Genomic DNA, 14,536 nt, shown 5'->3' on the forward strand with positions numbered 1-14,536 from the left:
AGTCACATGTTCCTTTTGTCAGTTTCTTTGAGCACAATGTATATTATATAGATAGCCTCAACAGACATGGACTCTAATTTTGGATTTTAATTTTGTGGGGTCTGTCAAATAACAAACATTCTAAAGTTCAACTACAATCCCAGAAAAATGTACATTGAATTAAGCTACCATTTTATCATGGCATAATAAATCTAATAAAAGGGCCAACATTTTATTAAGTTAACAATAATAGCATCCTACTTCTTATTCTCCTTGACTGAGCCTCTAGTGTTTTTGTTCACCCCTCAGATCACTAATGAGATTGTTCGTCAGCTGATGGTGCAAGGAGGTTTCTACAGCCTGGAACGGCCTGGGGAATTCACCAGCGTAGTTGACTTGCAGCTGGCGGCTGCCATGATCCACCCTGGAGGTGGCCGCAATGATATCCCCCAGCGACTCAAACGTCAGTTCTGTGTGTTTAACTGCACTCTCCCATCCAACTCCTCTATAGATAAAATCTTCCACACACTGGCCAGTGGGTATTTTTGCTCAGAAAGAGGCTTCCCGAAAGAGGTGTGCTCACTGGCTGCCGCCTTGGTTCCTACTGCCAGGAAAGTGTGGCAAGCGGTCAAAGCAAAGGTACTGCTTTGGTAATTTTATCAAAATAGTTATTATTTGCTGTACATGAAATGTAGGGGTAGGACTCTGTATTGTAGGCTCCTCAAAATTAGGTTTCAATTTCAGGAAATCATTAAGTTTTTTGATCGTTTTTAAACATGCATGCTTTTTGTCACAGCACAAGGTGATCCAAATTATTAGAGAATGGTGTCCTCTTGTGGTCAGTATGCTTCAATGTAAGCTGTAAGCTGTAAACTTGATTCTGTAGCAGTTGATCAACATGAACGACATTTATCTTTTGGGCCTATATTGACAATAGAACATTATATTCCTATCCTGTAAATAATTTATGTAAAAATTATGATATTATGGTAGCTATGTAATTTATTTTATATACTTTAATGTTAAAAAGTTTGAGGTCAGTAAAAAAAATTTTTTTTTTAATTATTACTTTTATTTAGCAATAATGCATTAATGACATTTATAATGTAAAAAATATTTCCATTTCAAATTTTTTAATTTCATAATGTTATAATATTTCACAATATTAGAGTTTTTACTGTATTTTTACTATAGCATAAGCACTAAAAAAATCTTACCAACCCCAAACTTTTAAACGGTTGTATATATTAATAAAATAATAATTTTAATTTAATGTTGTTTTCAGATGCTGCCTTCCCCAGCTAAGTTCCACTACATTTTTAATCTGCGTGATCTGAGCAGGATATGGCAGGGAATTCTCACTGTGGGATCAGAAGTGTGTAAGACTCCTCAAATGATGGCATCTCTTTTCCGCCACGAGTGCTCACGGGTCATCGCCGACCGCTTCATTGATCAGAAAGACAGAGAGACATTCGATGCGATTTTGGAGAGGGTGTGTCAACTAAATCCTTACAGGCTTCATGATCTGTTACCTCATGCACAGGATGTTTACTTATATTAAAACAAATTTTGTTTTTTATTTCTATTTATTGGGTTTAGTAAAAGAATCATAGATTTTATGCAATTAATATGCATTTCTTTACATGTATGTCATCTGATTTCTCTTGTTTTCTATACTCTGTAGATCACAGTACAGGATCATGGTCCTAGTCTTTTGGAGCAGGGGCCATGGGAAGGGTACTTTGTGGACTTCCTGCGGGACGCTCCAGAGGTGACAGGAGATGAACCTGAAGATACAGAGGTTGAGATACCAAAGATCTATGAGCCCATTCCATCCTTCAAGGCCCTATCAGAGCGCCTGACTCTGTTTCTACAACAGTATAATGAAACTGTTAAAGGACCAGCCATGGATCTGGTCTTCTTTGAGGTTAGTGGAACAAAAATGTTAACATGTTGCCAAAAGTGGACAGTGCTCTGGAATATGGCACAGCTGCTCCCCTGGCAGTCCAAGTTAGAGTCCCGACTCGAGGTCATTTACCGATCATGTTACCCTCATACACGGTGGCAAAGTGGTTAGCACTGTCGCCTCACAGCAAGAAGGTCCCCGGTTCAAGCCATGGCTGAACCAGGAGTCCTTTCTGTGTGGAGTTTGCATGTTCTCCCTGTGTCAGCGTGGCTTTCCCCCACACAGTCCAAAGACGTGTGTGTGTGTGTGTTTGAGTCCCAAGCCATGCAATGGGGAGGGTTGGAGAATGACCTTGCAAACTACCCCGGAAAAAACATTGCCAAGAAAATTCATGGACAGTCTCTCGCGTTTGTTGAGCGATGGCCATAGGATCACCAGAGTCCGATACAACTTAAATGGTAATATAGATAGATAGATATACATTTTTAATTCATCTCGCTTTGACCTCTATACACTCTCACAGGATGCCATGATCCATTTGATGAAAATCTCGCGGATAATCCGGACAGCTCGTGGTAATGCCCTATTGGTTGGAGTCGGCGGTTCTGGGAAACAGAGTCTCACCCGACTTTCATCCTTCATTGCTGGATACCAGAGCTTTCAAATCACAATGACAAGGTGAGAATATTATAATTCTTCTCAAATTTGATGGTTTGATTTCACAATGTTGTCATAAGGGCTTTTCACAATTTAAATAGTTAAATAGTGCCCTGGGTCATTTTAAACCCATTGTAAACTTTCTATCAAAGGTGTGTAAATTTACTTTGGTGAATATTAATTATTTCCTTTGACAAGATTTAACATAATTTCTCCTCTTACAGAACATACAATGTGAGTAATCTAATTGAGGACCTGAAAGCCCTGTACAGAATTGCAGGTTTGGAAGGGAAGGGCGTGACCTTCATCTTTACAGACAATGACATCAAGGATGAAGCTTTTCTGGAGTACATGAACAACGTTCTGGCATCTGGAGAAGTCTCAAACCTGTTTGCTCGAGATGAGGTGGATGAGATCACCCAAAGTCTTATTCCCATCATGAAGAAGGATCTCCCACGCTGCCCACCCACCATCGACAACCTCTACAACTACTTCCTGTCCAGGGTGCGCAGTAACCTCCATGTGGCTCTTTGCTTCTCACCAGTTGGCGAGAAACTGCGTTCCCGTGCCCTAAAGTTCCCCGGCCTCATCTCAGGCTGCACTGTGGACTGGTTCCAGCGATGGCCACGGGATGCTTTAGTAGCCGTGGCTCAGGACTTCCTCTCTAAGTATCCACTGCGTTGTTCAGACGAGGTGAAGAAGAGTGTGGTGGAAACAATGGGAATGTTCCAAGACATGGTGGCTGAGATCTGCACCGAGTACTTCCAGCGCTTCAGGCGTCAGACCTATGTGACGCCAAAATCCTACTTGTCATTTATTAAGGGATACAAAATGATTTACTCAGAAAAAATTGAACATGTGGGGGTGCTTGCAGAGCGAATGGACACAGGTTTGCAATTACATTTGTTTTTGATTCAGAATTTTAGATTTGTTGCTGTTCTTTACATTTGGATTAAACAAAAGTGAAAATTCTCTCAGCCTGGTATTTAGCATTACCATGGTCAGTATTTAGTCTAGAGAGGTAAATGTATGATCTTTTTTTTTTTTTTTTAAGAGTTTCCAGAAGACTTTCCACCCATCCAAATTATTTAAAAATAAATAAATGCATACAAAAAGTCAAATTTATGTTCAACAAAGGGTCAGTGAAAGAAACCTTCAGAAAAAAATTTAAACCTTGATTATGTGATTTTTTTATGTTAAATTAAAGGACATATTAAAGGAAGCGTTTCAACATCTAAGTGGAAAACATTTTTGGATGTTAACATGTGTATATATATATATATATATATATATATATATATATATTTATTTATTTATTTAAATCATGTTTTCAATTATTTTGGTGATAGTTTAACTGATCTAATATAATGTGAATGAATGTTAAAAAACAAAAAGAATGTTACTTTTTTTTTTCTTATAGAAGGCTGAATCACAAGGACATAAACTGTCTGAAAATGAACCTAATTATGGAAAGAACGATCTACTATGTAGCAGCAAAGCTTCTGTTTATACTCTAAACTATTTGATCTCATCTGCAGGTCTCAAGCGCCTCATGGAGGCCGAGCAGTCTGTTAATGTGCTTCGTGGGGAGCTGAAAGAGAAGGAGAAGGTGTTAGAGGTGGCTAAACTGAAAGCAGGTGAAGTTCTGCAGGAGGTCACTGCCAAGGCACAAGCTGCCGAAAAGGTGAAGGCTCAGGTACAGAAGGTGAAAGATAAGGCCCAGGCGATTGTGGATGAGATAGAGCAGGAAAAAAAGGTGGCTGAGTCCAAACTTGAGGCGGCCAAACCAGCATTAGAGGCAGCTGAGGGTGCACTAAAGGTAGATGTCCGGAGCACGCCAAATCACCCCTAAAACACGAATTAATTAAATGCTTTGTGAACAGTATTTCATTTTTGCACTTGAAGACCTTACATGAATTTAGTTAACTTTAAGCTTTATACCATTTGTCGTTTCTAGACCATAAAGCCTGCCGACATCGCGGCAGTTCGTAAACTGGGAAAGCCTCCACATCTGATCATGCGGATCATGGACTGTGTTCTGCTGCTGTTCCAGCGACGGGTGGATATGGTCACCCAGGACCCCGAAAGACCCTGTGTGAAACCTTCATGGAGTGAAGCTCTTAAATTGATGAACAATTCTGCATTCCTCGGCACACTGCTGAACTTTAACAAGGTCAGGCAACACATTGTAATACTGATACACAAAGCTTCATTTTAGGTCTTTATGAAATTGATAGGTCTGGCTCTGAAATCTTATTGTATGAGCCATGTTATTGTAAAGTAACTGATGCACACACCTGTGACTACACATCACTTGATTTCGATATTCTCTCTAAAACCTACTGTATTATTTTGATATGCAAAATTTCTACGGCCTCTAAATTATCAACATGATAAAAACTTTGTTAAAAACATGGTACATGTGCCTTTTGCTTTCTTTTTGATTTTTATAAAGTAAACGTAAGAGGAGGGTTAATATTATATTCAGGATGGACATGATTTTAAAAGAGCACTAATTGTGAAATCTTCCACAACAATTTTACTCATGTAACACTAGTAGTAAATCACTCCATCTCTCCAAGTTATTAATGCCATCTATATGAAACTCCCATCAATGTTTTGTGTTCTGCCATTTGAACTCTTCATAGCTGTTCAAGTGGAAACCCCCCACATACATATATTCACTGTATATGATTAATATAGACTTTCTGCCATTCATTCTATTACTGATGGAGTGCCATTTGGGATGTGGGTCGTTGGTTGCTGGAACATGCATCTGTTCAGGCTATGTAAACAGGAATATAGTGTCCCTGTAATGATCCAAGTTTAGAGCAGCCTGAGGCCAATAGAAGTCAAATAGTTAGCATAATCACAGTGGAATCAACACTAGGACAGAAATAAATTAAACATATGAATTTCTATCTGACCTTATTTGACCCTTCCCTTTGGGTCAAAGTGATTAGATGCATTAAAGTCATTAATGCATCATGGTTTCTAATGAAATTCTGAGTTAGACTCAGAATGTGACAGTATATGTTTTCACAGTGCAACAGCATCACATTTTCTTTGACTTTTTTGTTATTCTTTAAAGGACACTATTACAGAGGAGATGGTCGAACTGCTTGCTCCATATCTGTCAATGGAAGACTATAACCTAGAAACAGCTAAGAGGACCTGTGGTAGTGTAGCAGGGCTCTGTTCCTGGACTCAAGCAATGGTGGAGTTCTTTGGCATCAATAAGGAAGTTCTGCCCCTAAAGGTGACTAAATATTCCACAGTCTCATTCATCACTGGGTATATAGTAAAGAATTACACCACTGTTCAAAGGTTTGGGGTCAGTAGTTTTTTCTTTTTATGTTACAATGAATTAAATGTAATGAATTATTATGATTATATTTTATATTAATTATAATGATTATATTATGTTGTAAATAAGTCTCTTATGCTAACCAAGTCTAAATTTATTTGATCAAAAATACAGTAAAAACAGTAATATTGTAAAATATTATTACAATTTAAAATAACTTTTTTTAAATAACTCTATTTTAATATATTTTTAATGTAATTTATTCCTGATGCAAAGCTGAATTTTTTAGCATCATTACTAATAATAATGTGTTCAGTTAATGTGATCCTTCAGAAATCATTAGAATATGCTGATTTAGAGCTGAAGAAACATTTCTCATTGTTATGTATTGTATTGAAAACAGTTGTGCTACTTACTTATGTCTCATTCTAAACCTTTTTTTTTCTTAAAGGGAACAGAAAAGAAGATTTTAAGCAGATTATCTTACATATGTTTCTAGCTTTTTGAACAGAATTAATGTATTCATTTCCTGTATATGTGTGGATCGCAGGCCAACTTAAAGCTTCAAGAGGCTCGTTTGACTGCGGCACAGGATGAACTATCAAATGCTCAGCAACAACTGGACTCGAAGCAGAGAGAGTTGGACGAGGCTCAGGTATGATATATATTTTTAAGGCTGGGAACTAATTACCATTTTTAAGTAAATTGTCTTCATGACTCGATTACATTAACAGTTCTCAAATGTGCATTCTTCTGCAGACACGGGCAGAACACCTCTTTAAATTCTCTGACTGAAGGAAAAAATTTATGAAATATGTTAGCATTTCTTAAGTATTTATGTTTAATATAAAGTTGACACCAATGTTTGAATTTGCATTCAGAATTTTCAAAAATTTCTTCAACTAAAAGTCAAGTTTATATGAATTTATCTCAGATGTTTATGCACATTTTTACACAGGCAATGTATGACGCCGCCATGAAGGAGAAGCAAGACCTGCTGGATGATGCTGAGGCATGCAAGAAGAAAATGTCCAATGCCGTGACTCTTATAGATGGTCTTGGTGGAGAAAAGGTTTGAACATTCCTTGCAGGATTTAGATCTTTAAGTTATAGAGTAGAATAAATGAGAGCTACACTCAGGCTCTAAAATTAACACTGCAACTATATGAAGCGGTGTCAATCGCCAGTTGGCCGGTAACATTTTTATGAATTCTAACAATACAATGTTGTGAGAACGTGAACGTGAAGTCCTGCACCGTCACGAAAGTTTAAACCTTGCCAATTTAAATATTTAACTGCGAGAAAGACACGAAAGGGAGCTCACTTCATTACTCGTGTGCAGTGTCAAAAGTTTTCTGTGAGCAAATATCTGAAGCATCCGCCCAGAAAGCTGCTTCTCAGACAGCGCTCCAATACTGAATTGAGCTCTCTTTCACGTCTTCTTGCGCTTGAACTGACAAATTCAAAGAAAATTATGTAAAAAAATGCTTGTGTCAGTGAGTATCCTTGTAAACATTGTCAGTTATGTCTTAAGTGAACATAAACAGTTGTGTACAAAAAAATGCATTTGTACAGAACTGGTATGTTGAATTGGTATGCACGTCTTAAAGTGACAGCAGCATAATAAACCTGCTGCCGTCTGTTTTTAATGTTAATCAAACAAAAGACAAAGAGAAAATCATTCACTACTATTGTCTGAATAACATTTGTACCTTTAATTAGGATTAATCTAATTTTAATTTATACAGTGAAGTATGCAGTGATTATTTTACATTTGATTACTTTATTAAATTTCTGTACCCGAAAACCTGCCTGAAAAATCTACCTGAAAAACATTGTTTATTTCATTTGTATCTTTGTTCTATGGTATTTATTTGTGCTATTGCTTGTAATTTGATTATTTGTTCTTATTTTATTACTGACTGTTCATTTGTCTTTAATCATGTTTTAAATTCATATAGTTAGGCTTGTAGTTTTAGCTGTGGTATCAAAATTGAAGTAGAGAATTGTGAATTTTCACTGGTATCTCCATTTTTGGTGTCATAACTTTCATGGGCGAAAAAAATGTATGGCCATTACATTTTCTTAAGGCACCAGCTACAGGCAGGTGTGGCAAAAAGTTTGTTTTAGGCCCTGGCTACACTACAGATGTTTGACTGTGAGCCATGACACACTTTAAAAACATCCAAAGAGTAAAACTGTGTATGTGCACGTTCTTATGTTTGTCTTAGGTTCGCTGGACAGAGAGCAGTGCTCAGTTCGAGAAGCAAATCAACGATTTGGTGGGGGATGTGTTACTAGCCACTGGATTTCTGTCCTATTCTGGGCCTTTCAACCAGGAGTATCGCAGCCTTATCATGCAACAGTGGAAGAAAGAGATGAATATTCGCCACATCCCTTACAGTGAGGTATGTAGTCTTTTGTGTGTAAGAGTTCTACTACTACAACAACAAAAATCTATTATTTCTTCAAACTTTTTTGTTTGAGATATATACAGTATATATATATATATATATTTTTTTTTTTTACAGTTTATTAATCTTATAAAATTGTTTTCCTGCACAGAACCTGAATTTGATCAATATGCTGGTGGATAATGCAACTATAGGAGAATGGAACCTGCAGGGTCTCCCCAATGATGACCTGTCCATTCAAAACGGCATCATCGTAACAAAGGCTTCTCGTTATCCTCTGCTCATTGACCCACAAGGCCAAGGCAAGATCTGGATCAAGAACCGTGAAAACAATAATGATCTACAGGTACTGATTGATACCAGTTTTATTCTTAATTCTGTAATATGTATTTTTGTTGCATTATCATTTTATCTTTACTATAATTATTATGTAATTATGTAAATCAGTGTAATTCATTTATTAAATGTAGCTACTTTGAACAAAAGTGTTGGATTTGGGCTTTACCTGTCAATTGAGCAAAGAGACATCAGCTTTTCATTTTCTTTTCTTTTTTTGCCATCAGGTTACATCTCTAAACCACAAATATTTCCGAACTCATCTGGAAGACTGCCTGTCCCAGGGTAAACCTTTGCTCTTAGAGGATGTTGGGGAAGAGCTTGATCCAGCGCTGGATAACATTCTGGAGAAGAACTTCATTATGTCTGGAAAAACTTTAAAAGTAAGACTTTTAAGAATATTTTTTTTTCTTTTTAACATTTCTAAACTTTATATAATCAGTCTCAAACTTCTCAGGGATTTAGTAGACCAAGCTAAGAAATTTTCTCTTGTGTTAGGTTAAAGTCGGGGACAAAGAAGTGGATGTAATGGAGACATTTACTTTGTACATTACAACGAAACTAGCCAACCCTGCATACAGTCCAGAGATCAACGCTAAAACAGCAGTGGTGGATTTTACTGTCACTATGAAGGGTTTGGAAGACCAATTACTCGGCAGAGTCATTCTCATAGAGAAAAAGGCAAGTAGAGAGTGTGTTATTTTAGTATCATTAATATACCCTTATAGTTTTTATTAATATTTTGAATGTTTTTATTTTTATATTTTCCATTTTCAGTTGAATTTTTGTTACATTTTTAATAATTTGGTTGTGTTTTTGTCTCTTTTTTTTAATCCTTTTTTTTTTTTTTATTATTAACGAAAATGTTTTAGTAGTTTAAGTTAAAAATAATAACCCTTTTCTGACACACAGGTTTTAAATTTTGTATTCTGTGCAAAATATAATACAGCTTTCAAATCAAATGTCGATTTAATCATTAATTTTCCAATCAAGGAAATGGAGGCTGAACGTGTAAAACTCTTGGAGGAAGTGACATCAAACAAGAGGAAGATGCAGGAGTTGGAGAGCAATCTTCTATACAAGTTAACCAGCATTAAGGGCTCTCTAGTAGAGGATGAGTCTCTTATCGAGGTGCTCAAAGTCACCAAGAATATAGCACAGGAGGTAATTTGTTCATTTATAGTCATGTGCTTGTATGCTGACTCATAAAACTGACAATGATGCTTGCTCAACCTTATTGTTTTCCTCTTAAGTTAAATTGTGTTTTGATAGCTGGAATCTTCTGCCATCCCTTAGGTGAGTCAAAAGCTAACAGTTGCTGCAGAGACAGAAATTAACATCAACCTCACTCGAGAGGAATACCGTCCAGTGGCCACCAGAGGGAGTATCCTCTATTTCCTGATTGTGGAGATGAGCCTGGTCAACATGATGTACCAAACCTCACTTCGTCAGTTCTTGGGCATCTTTGACATGTCGATGGACAAGTCGCCAAAGTCCCCAATTACAGCTAAAAGACTAGACAACATCATGGAGTACCTCACTTTCGAAGTGTTTCGCTACACCGCTCGAGGACTCTATGAAGATCACAAATTTATTTTTACCCTGCTTCTGACTTTAAAAATAGATCTACAAGCTAAAAACATTTCCCACAGCGATTTTCAGACCTTCATCAAAGGTTTGAACCATATTGTTTTGAAAATAACATGTTGTCCACTTTTAGTTTTAGTCTAATTCTAAGAGTAGTTATACTCAATATGTTTAAAGTAGGCCTATGTCTTGAAATCTCCCACAATTCCCTGTTATACAGCACTTTGGAATCCCTTTATGAACTTATTTGAGGCCAAGTAATTCATGTTCTTCAATCTTTACCCTCTTTCAGGCGGAGCATCTCTGGACCTAAACTCTGTTGAGCTCAAGCCAAGGCGCTGGATCCTGGACACAACGTGGCTAAACCTGGTGCAACTGTCCACCCTACCCCAATTCACTGCTCTCCTAACCCAGGTGGCCCGCAATGACCGTGCCTGGAAGAGCTGGTTTGATGAAGCCACTCCAGAGGAGACTCCTCTTCCTGATGGTTATGAGAGCCAACTGGATGCATTCCGCAAACTGCTGCTAATACGAAGCTGGTGTCCTGACCGTACCATTGCACAGGTGCAGGAAAACCTATTTTCTGGCATAAAATACTTTCTTCTATCTTAGTTTAATATGCAGAGCAGCGTTATTTTAGTATCATTACTATAATATCTTTTATCTATTATTTATGTTTTTTGGAATATTAATGTTTTATTTTTATATTTCACATTTTAATTTTAATTTTAGTTAAAGATTTAGTCGTTTTTATTTGTTTTTGTTAAGTACCTCCATTCATCTTTGTTGAAAAAGGAAAACAGTTTTTTTGTTGTAATGATCGAGTTCCTTCTTACCTTGACAATACACCAGATTAATTTTGTATTTTGACATTAGGGTTTTACAAAACATCAAACTTTGTTGTCTGATATCCAAACCTGATAAATGAAAAGAGGAGAGTGTCTTCTGTGAGCTCTTAGAACTAACTAGACCCTCCAGTCTATTAAAAGATCCTGTGAAGTGAATTTGAACTGATCGGCCAACAAAATTGTCACTTAACATTCCATAATCAAAGCTACCTGTTATGATGTTTAACGCTCTTGGGTTAAAAGTAATAGCAAAAAAAGAAAAATTATATTTGCATTAAGAAAATAGTTGTACGGTGCCATGTGACTGACTGGCCATCTATCTAGGGTGTTTTCCTGTCTACTGCCATGACGCTGGAGTAGGCTCCAGCATTCCTTTGACCCTACACACTTTGAATTCCTGCCAAATTTCAACCAGCAGAAAAGTAGTTTTACATGTTGCACTTTACATTTTTATTACTTTTGTTTCGCATAAAGAGACACTGACAATCGTAGATTCAACCACTTTGCTCCTAAAATGAGCTAAAGGTTATACACAAGCTGTAGATTTCTCAGTACACCTGTTCACCCTCCGTTACTCACTGGGTTATGTGTGAGATACTATTTATACACTCGCATGTTGTACTGTAGTGTAATAATAATTTAACAAAGATTTACTTTCACATGTAAATACAAGACTAAGAAATTTAATCTTAGTGCAGTACGATTCTTCATTTGCAAACACTGTCCAAGTTTTGGCAGTCTAAATATCACCTTTGAATATTATGTGATTTAGCCACCAAATTAAAAATGTATATGATCTTAATTTATATATTATATATATATATATATATATATATATATATATATATATATATAAAGCTTAATTAATATATATATAATTAATATATATATTACAGCTGCTGAGCAAATTCAAAGCAGTGACAAGAAATCACTGACCTCTGACCGTATACGGGTGTGTGTTATTGACAACACTATATATATTTATATAACATTATTTAGGGAGATTATGTTAGGATGTCTAAATTATAATTTCTATAAAACTTCTGTTTGAGCTAATTGATGATTGAACAGATTCTCTCAAGTATTTAAAATGACAAAATGTATTTAAAATGCTATTTTTGTCATATTTTGTTGAATTTGAATATAAGCAAATTTTATCATTTGCTCCTTGTTGTTCGGTGCTAGGCACGTAAATACATCGCCGAATCAATGGGGGTGAAGTATGCAGAAGGAGTGATTCTGGATATGGAGGCCATGTGTTCAGAAGCTGAGAAGAGGGTACCTCTAGTCTGCTTCCTGTCTATGGGTTCTGATCCCACAGAGAACATAGAGAGACTCGCCAAGTCGAAGGTATGTATAATTATTATCAATTATTACATGCTTTTCTATAATACTTGATTGTTATTGGTCAGTTGAGGCAGTCTGAAGTCAAATATTTGTATATTTGACTGTTGCCCCAGTCAAACAATTTCTACAGACTGTTACCAACTTCGTATCACCCCACATTGAAACTATAATATAGCTTCATGTGAAGCTTTGATGACTTCTGAGTTCCGAACATTTTTTCAACAGTTTTCTTGTTATTTTGCAGGGTGTTCCTTGCCGACCAATCTCCATGGGACAGGGACAGGAAGTGCATGCAAGAAGGCTTCTGGCCCAGAGCATGTCTGATGGGGGCTGGTTACTTCTGCAGAACTGCCATCTAGGGCTGGACTTCCTGGATGAAGGTCTAGAGACAGTCACCACAGCAGAGAACATCGAAGACAGTTTCAGATTTTGGGTGACTACAGAGGCGCACCCCAAGTTCCCCATTAACTTCTTGCAGTCTGCGATTAAATTCACCAATGAGCCTCCGCAAGGTAGAGAAGGGGAAAAATCAGTTTTTGTTCATTCTATTATTACTAAAAATTAATTTTTACATTTTGCTGTTGTTATTTCCTTTTTTGCTAGATTTATCATTATCGTTATCAAAATAGTTTTCTGAATTTTCACAACTTCATTAAAAACAAAGAAATAAAATGGGAAATAAAATGCTAAGCATACAGATGACAGATAATGTGCGGTTAACAATCTGTGATGATGCAGGGGTGAAGGCCGGACTCAAGCGGACATACAATAGTGTGACTCAAGAACAGCTGGACATCACCAGCATGCCCCAGTGGAGACCTCTGTTCTATGCTGTGGCATTCCTCCACACCACAGTCCAGGTCAGGACAGCTGTTAGTTAAACCATGCCGCTCTCTGCCCGCAGTTTCCTGAGTCCTGACATGCTTTAAAGTTCATTAGTTCATAGACATTTTTAATATTGCATTAGAGCTAAAATGCAGGCCATGTGTCAGTTCTTTATTAAATATTAGTTCACAAATGACCAAAAGCATTTGTTAGTAATGTATTTAAAATAGCAACATTTGTCAGATGCAAATGGATTGTTTTTTGTTACTCTGTCAGCCAAACTTCTTAGATGTGAAATATTTACTTGAAATACCCCTTCAGATTTTAAGTTAGTATTTAAAAAATGTAAAGACACATTAATGTTCATAGTTCTCTGATGTTGGTTACTGTTCATATGACATGCAAGGAAACAGATACAAATTTAATCTTTTTTTAAGTCTTTGCAATGACTTTGTAGGTAGACTTTAAAGCGGACTCAACCCTCTTTTTAGTTGTGATAATTACCAAGTCCATATTACATTCACACTAGTGTCTTAGTAAAAACATTGTAAGCTGCTAATGTGTAAATGAACACAGTGACGTGCTTCACTCTGAAACATGCATTGCAATGGACTATATATACTTTTACTATATAATTTAAATCTCAGCCCCATTTTTTTATTTGAATTCATTTCATTAATTATTAGTTTTTCATAAACTTACAAACTCCCTGCAGTTGCCTCACTAACATGTATGATTTCAGTTCATAGCCATTTTGTTGTTGTCCTCACTGTCATATTCCCACTAAAGGAGAGACGCAAATTTGGTCCACTTGGCTGGAATATTCCCTATGAGTTCAACCAGGCTGATTTCACATCCAGTGTCCAGTTTGTACAGAACCACCTGGATAATATGGACATCAAGAGAGGAGTGAACTGGAATTGCCTGCGGTACATGCTGGGAGAGGTACAATATTAGCATGCCACTGTGTACCTCTTTTATTTGACACATCCAAACTTTTGGCAACATATTTTTACTATCCGCTCTGTAGGTGCAGTATGGTGGGCGTGTCACGGATGATATGGACAAACGCCTGCTCAATACGTTCGCTCGTATCTGGTTTAGTGAGACCATGTTTGGGGACAAGTTCTGCTTCTATAAGGGATATACTATACCACAGGCCAGGATGCTACAGGATTACCATGAACATATTGATACCCTGCCATTGGGTGATACACCTGAGGTCATACAGATAGATTTTTATTCTTTTTCTGTGGGGTTTGATGGGACAGCTGGGTGGTCGCATATTCTAAAACCTATTGTAACCTAATGTTATTGTCCTGCACTTGTT

The 14,536-nt window shown here is 36.8% G+C and overlaps 1 protein-coding gene across 1 annotated transcript in view; it reads left to right on the top strand.

Annotated features, from left to right (window-relative positions):
* The window catches only part of dnah5l (dynein, axonemal, heavy chain 5 like), a gene marked incomplete at its 5' end in the record, with an annotated part of 44,622 nt that overhangs the window by 26,934 nt on the left and 3,152 nt on the right, over positions 1–14,536 (top strand). Inside the window, 22 exons of the mRNA XM_084102062.1 lie at positions 289–618; positions 1,265–1,471; positions 1,664–1,906; positions 2,409–2,563; positions 2,767–3,431; positions 4,081–4,361; positions 4,500–4,715; positions 5,634–5,801; positions 6,400–6,504; positions 6,808–6,921; positions 8,081–8,257; positions 8,415–8,609; positions 8,827–8,982; positions 9,098–9,280; positions 9,593–9,763; positions 9,896–10,274; positions 10,479–10,750; positions 12,220–12,384; positions 12,626–12,893; positions 13,120–13,241; positions 13,996–14,151; positions 14,237–14,428. Of these exons, the coding sequence (XP_083958188.1) occupies positions 289–618; positions 1,265–1,471; positions 1,664–1,906; positions 2,409–2,563; positions 2,767–3,431; positions 4,081–4,361; positions 4,500–4,715; positions 5,634–5,801; positions 6,400–6,504; positions 6,808–6,921; positions 8,081–8,257; positions 8,415–8,609; positions 8,827–8,982; positions 9,098–9,280; positions 9,593–9,763; positions 9,896–10,274; positions 10,479–10,750; positions 12,220–12,384; positions 12,626–12,893; positions 13,120–13,241; positions 13,996–14,151; positions 14,237–14,428 (4,920 nt within the window). The remainder of the gene's footprint in view (positions 1–288; positions 619–1,264; positions 1,472–1,663; positions 1,907–2,408; positions 2,564–2,766; positions 3,432–4,080; positions 4,362–4,499; positions 4,716–5,633; positions 5,802–6,399; positions 6,505–6,807; positions 6,922–8,080; positions 8,258–8,414; positions 8,610–8,826; positions 8,983–9,097; positions 9,281–9,592; positions 9,764–9,895; positions 10,275–10,478; positions 10,751–12,219; positions 12,385–12,625; positions 12,894–13,119; positions 13,242–13,995; positions 14,152–14,236; positions 14,429–14,536) is intronic.

The sequence above is a fragment of the Abramis brama genome (genome assembly GCF_963993115.1).
Source record: "Abramis brama genome assembly, chromosome: 24".
Lineage (NCBI taxonomy): Eukaryota > Metazoa > Chordata > Actinopteri > Cypriniformes > Leuciscidae > Abramis > Abramis brama.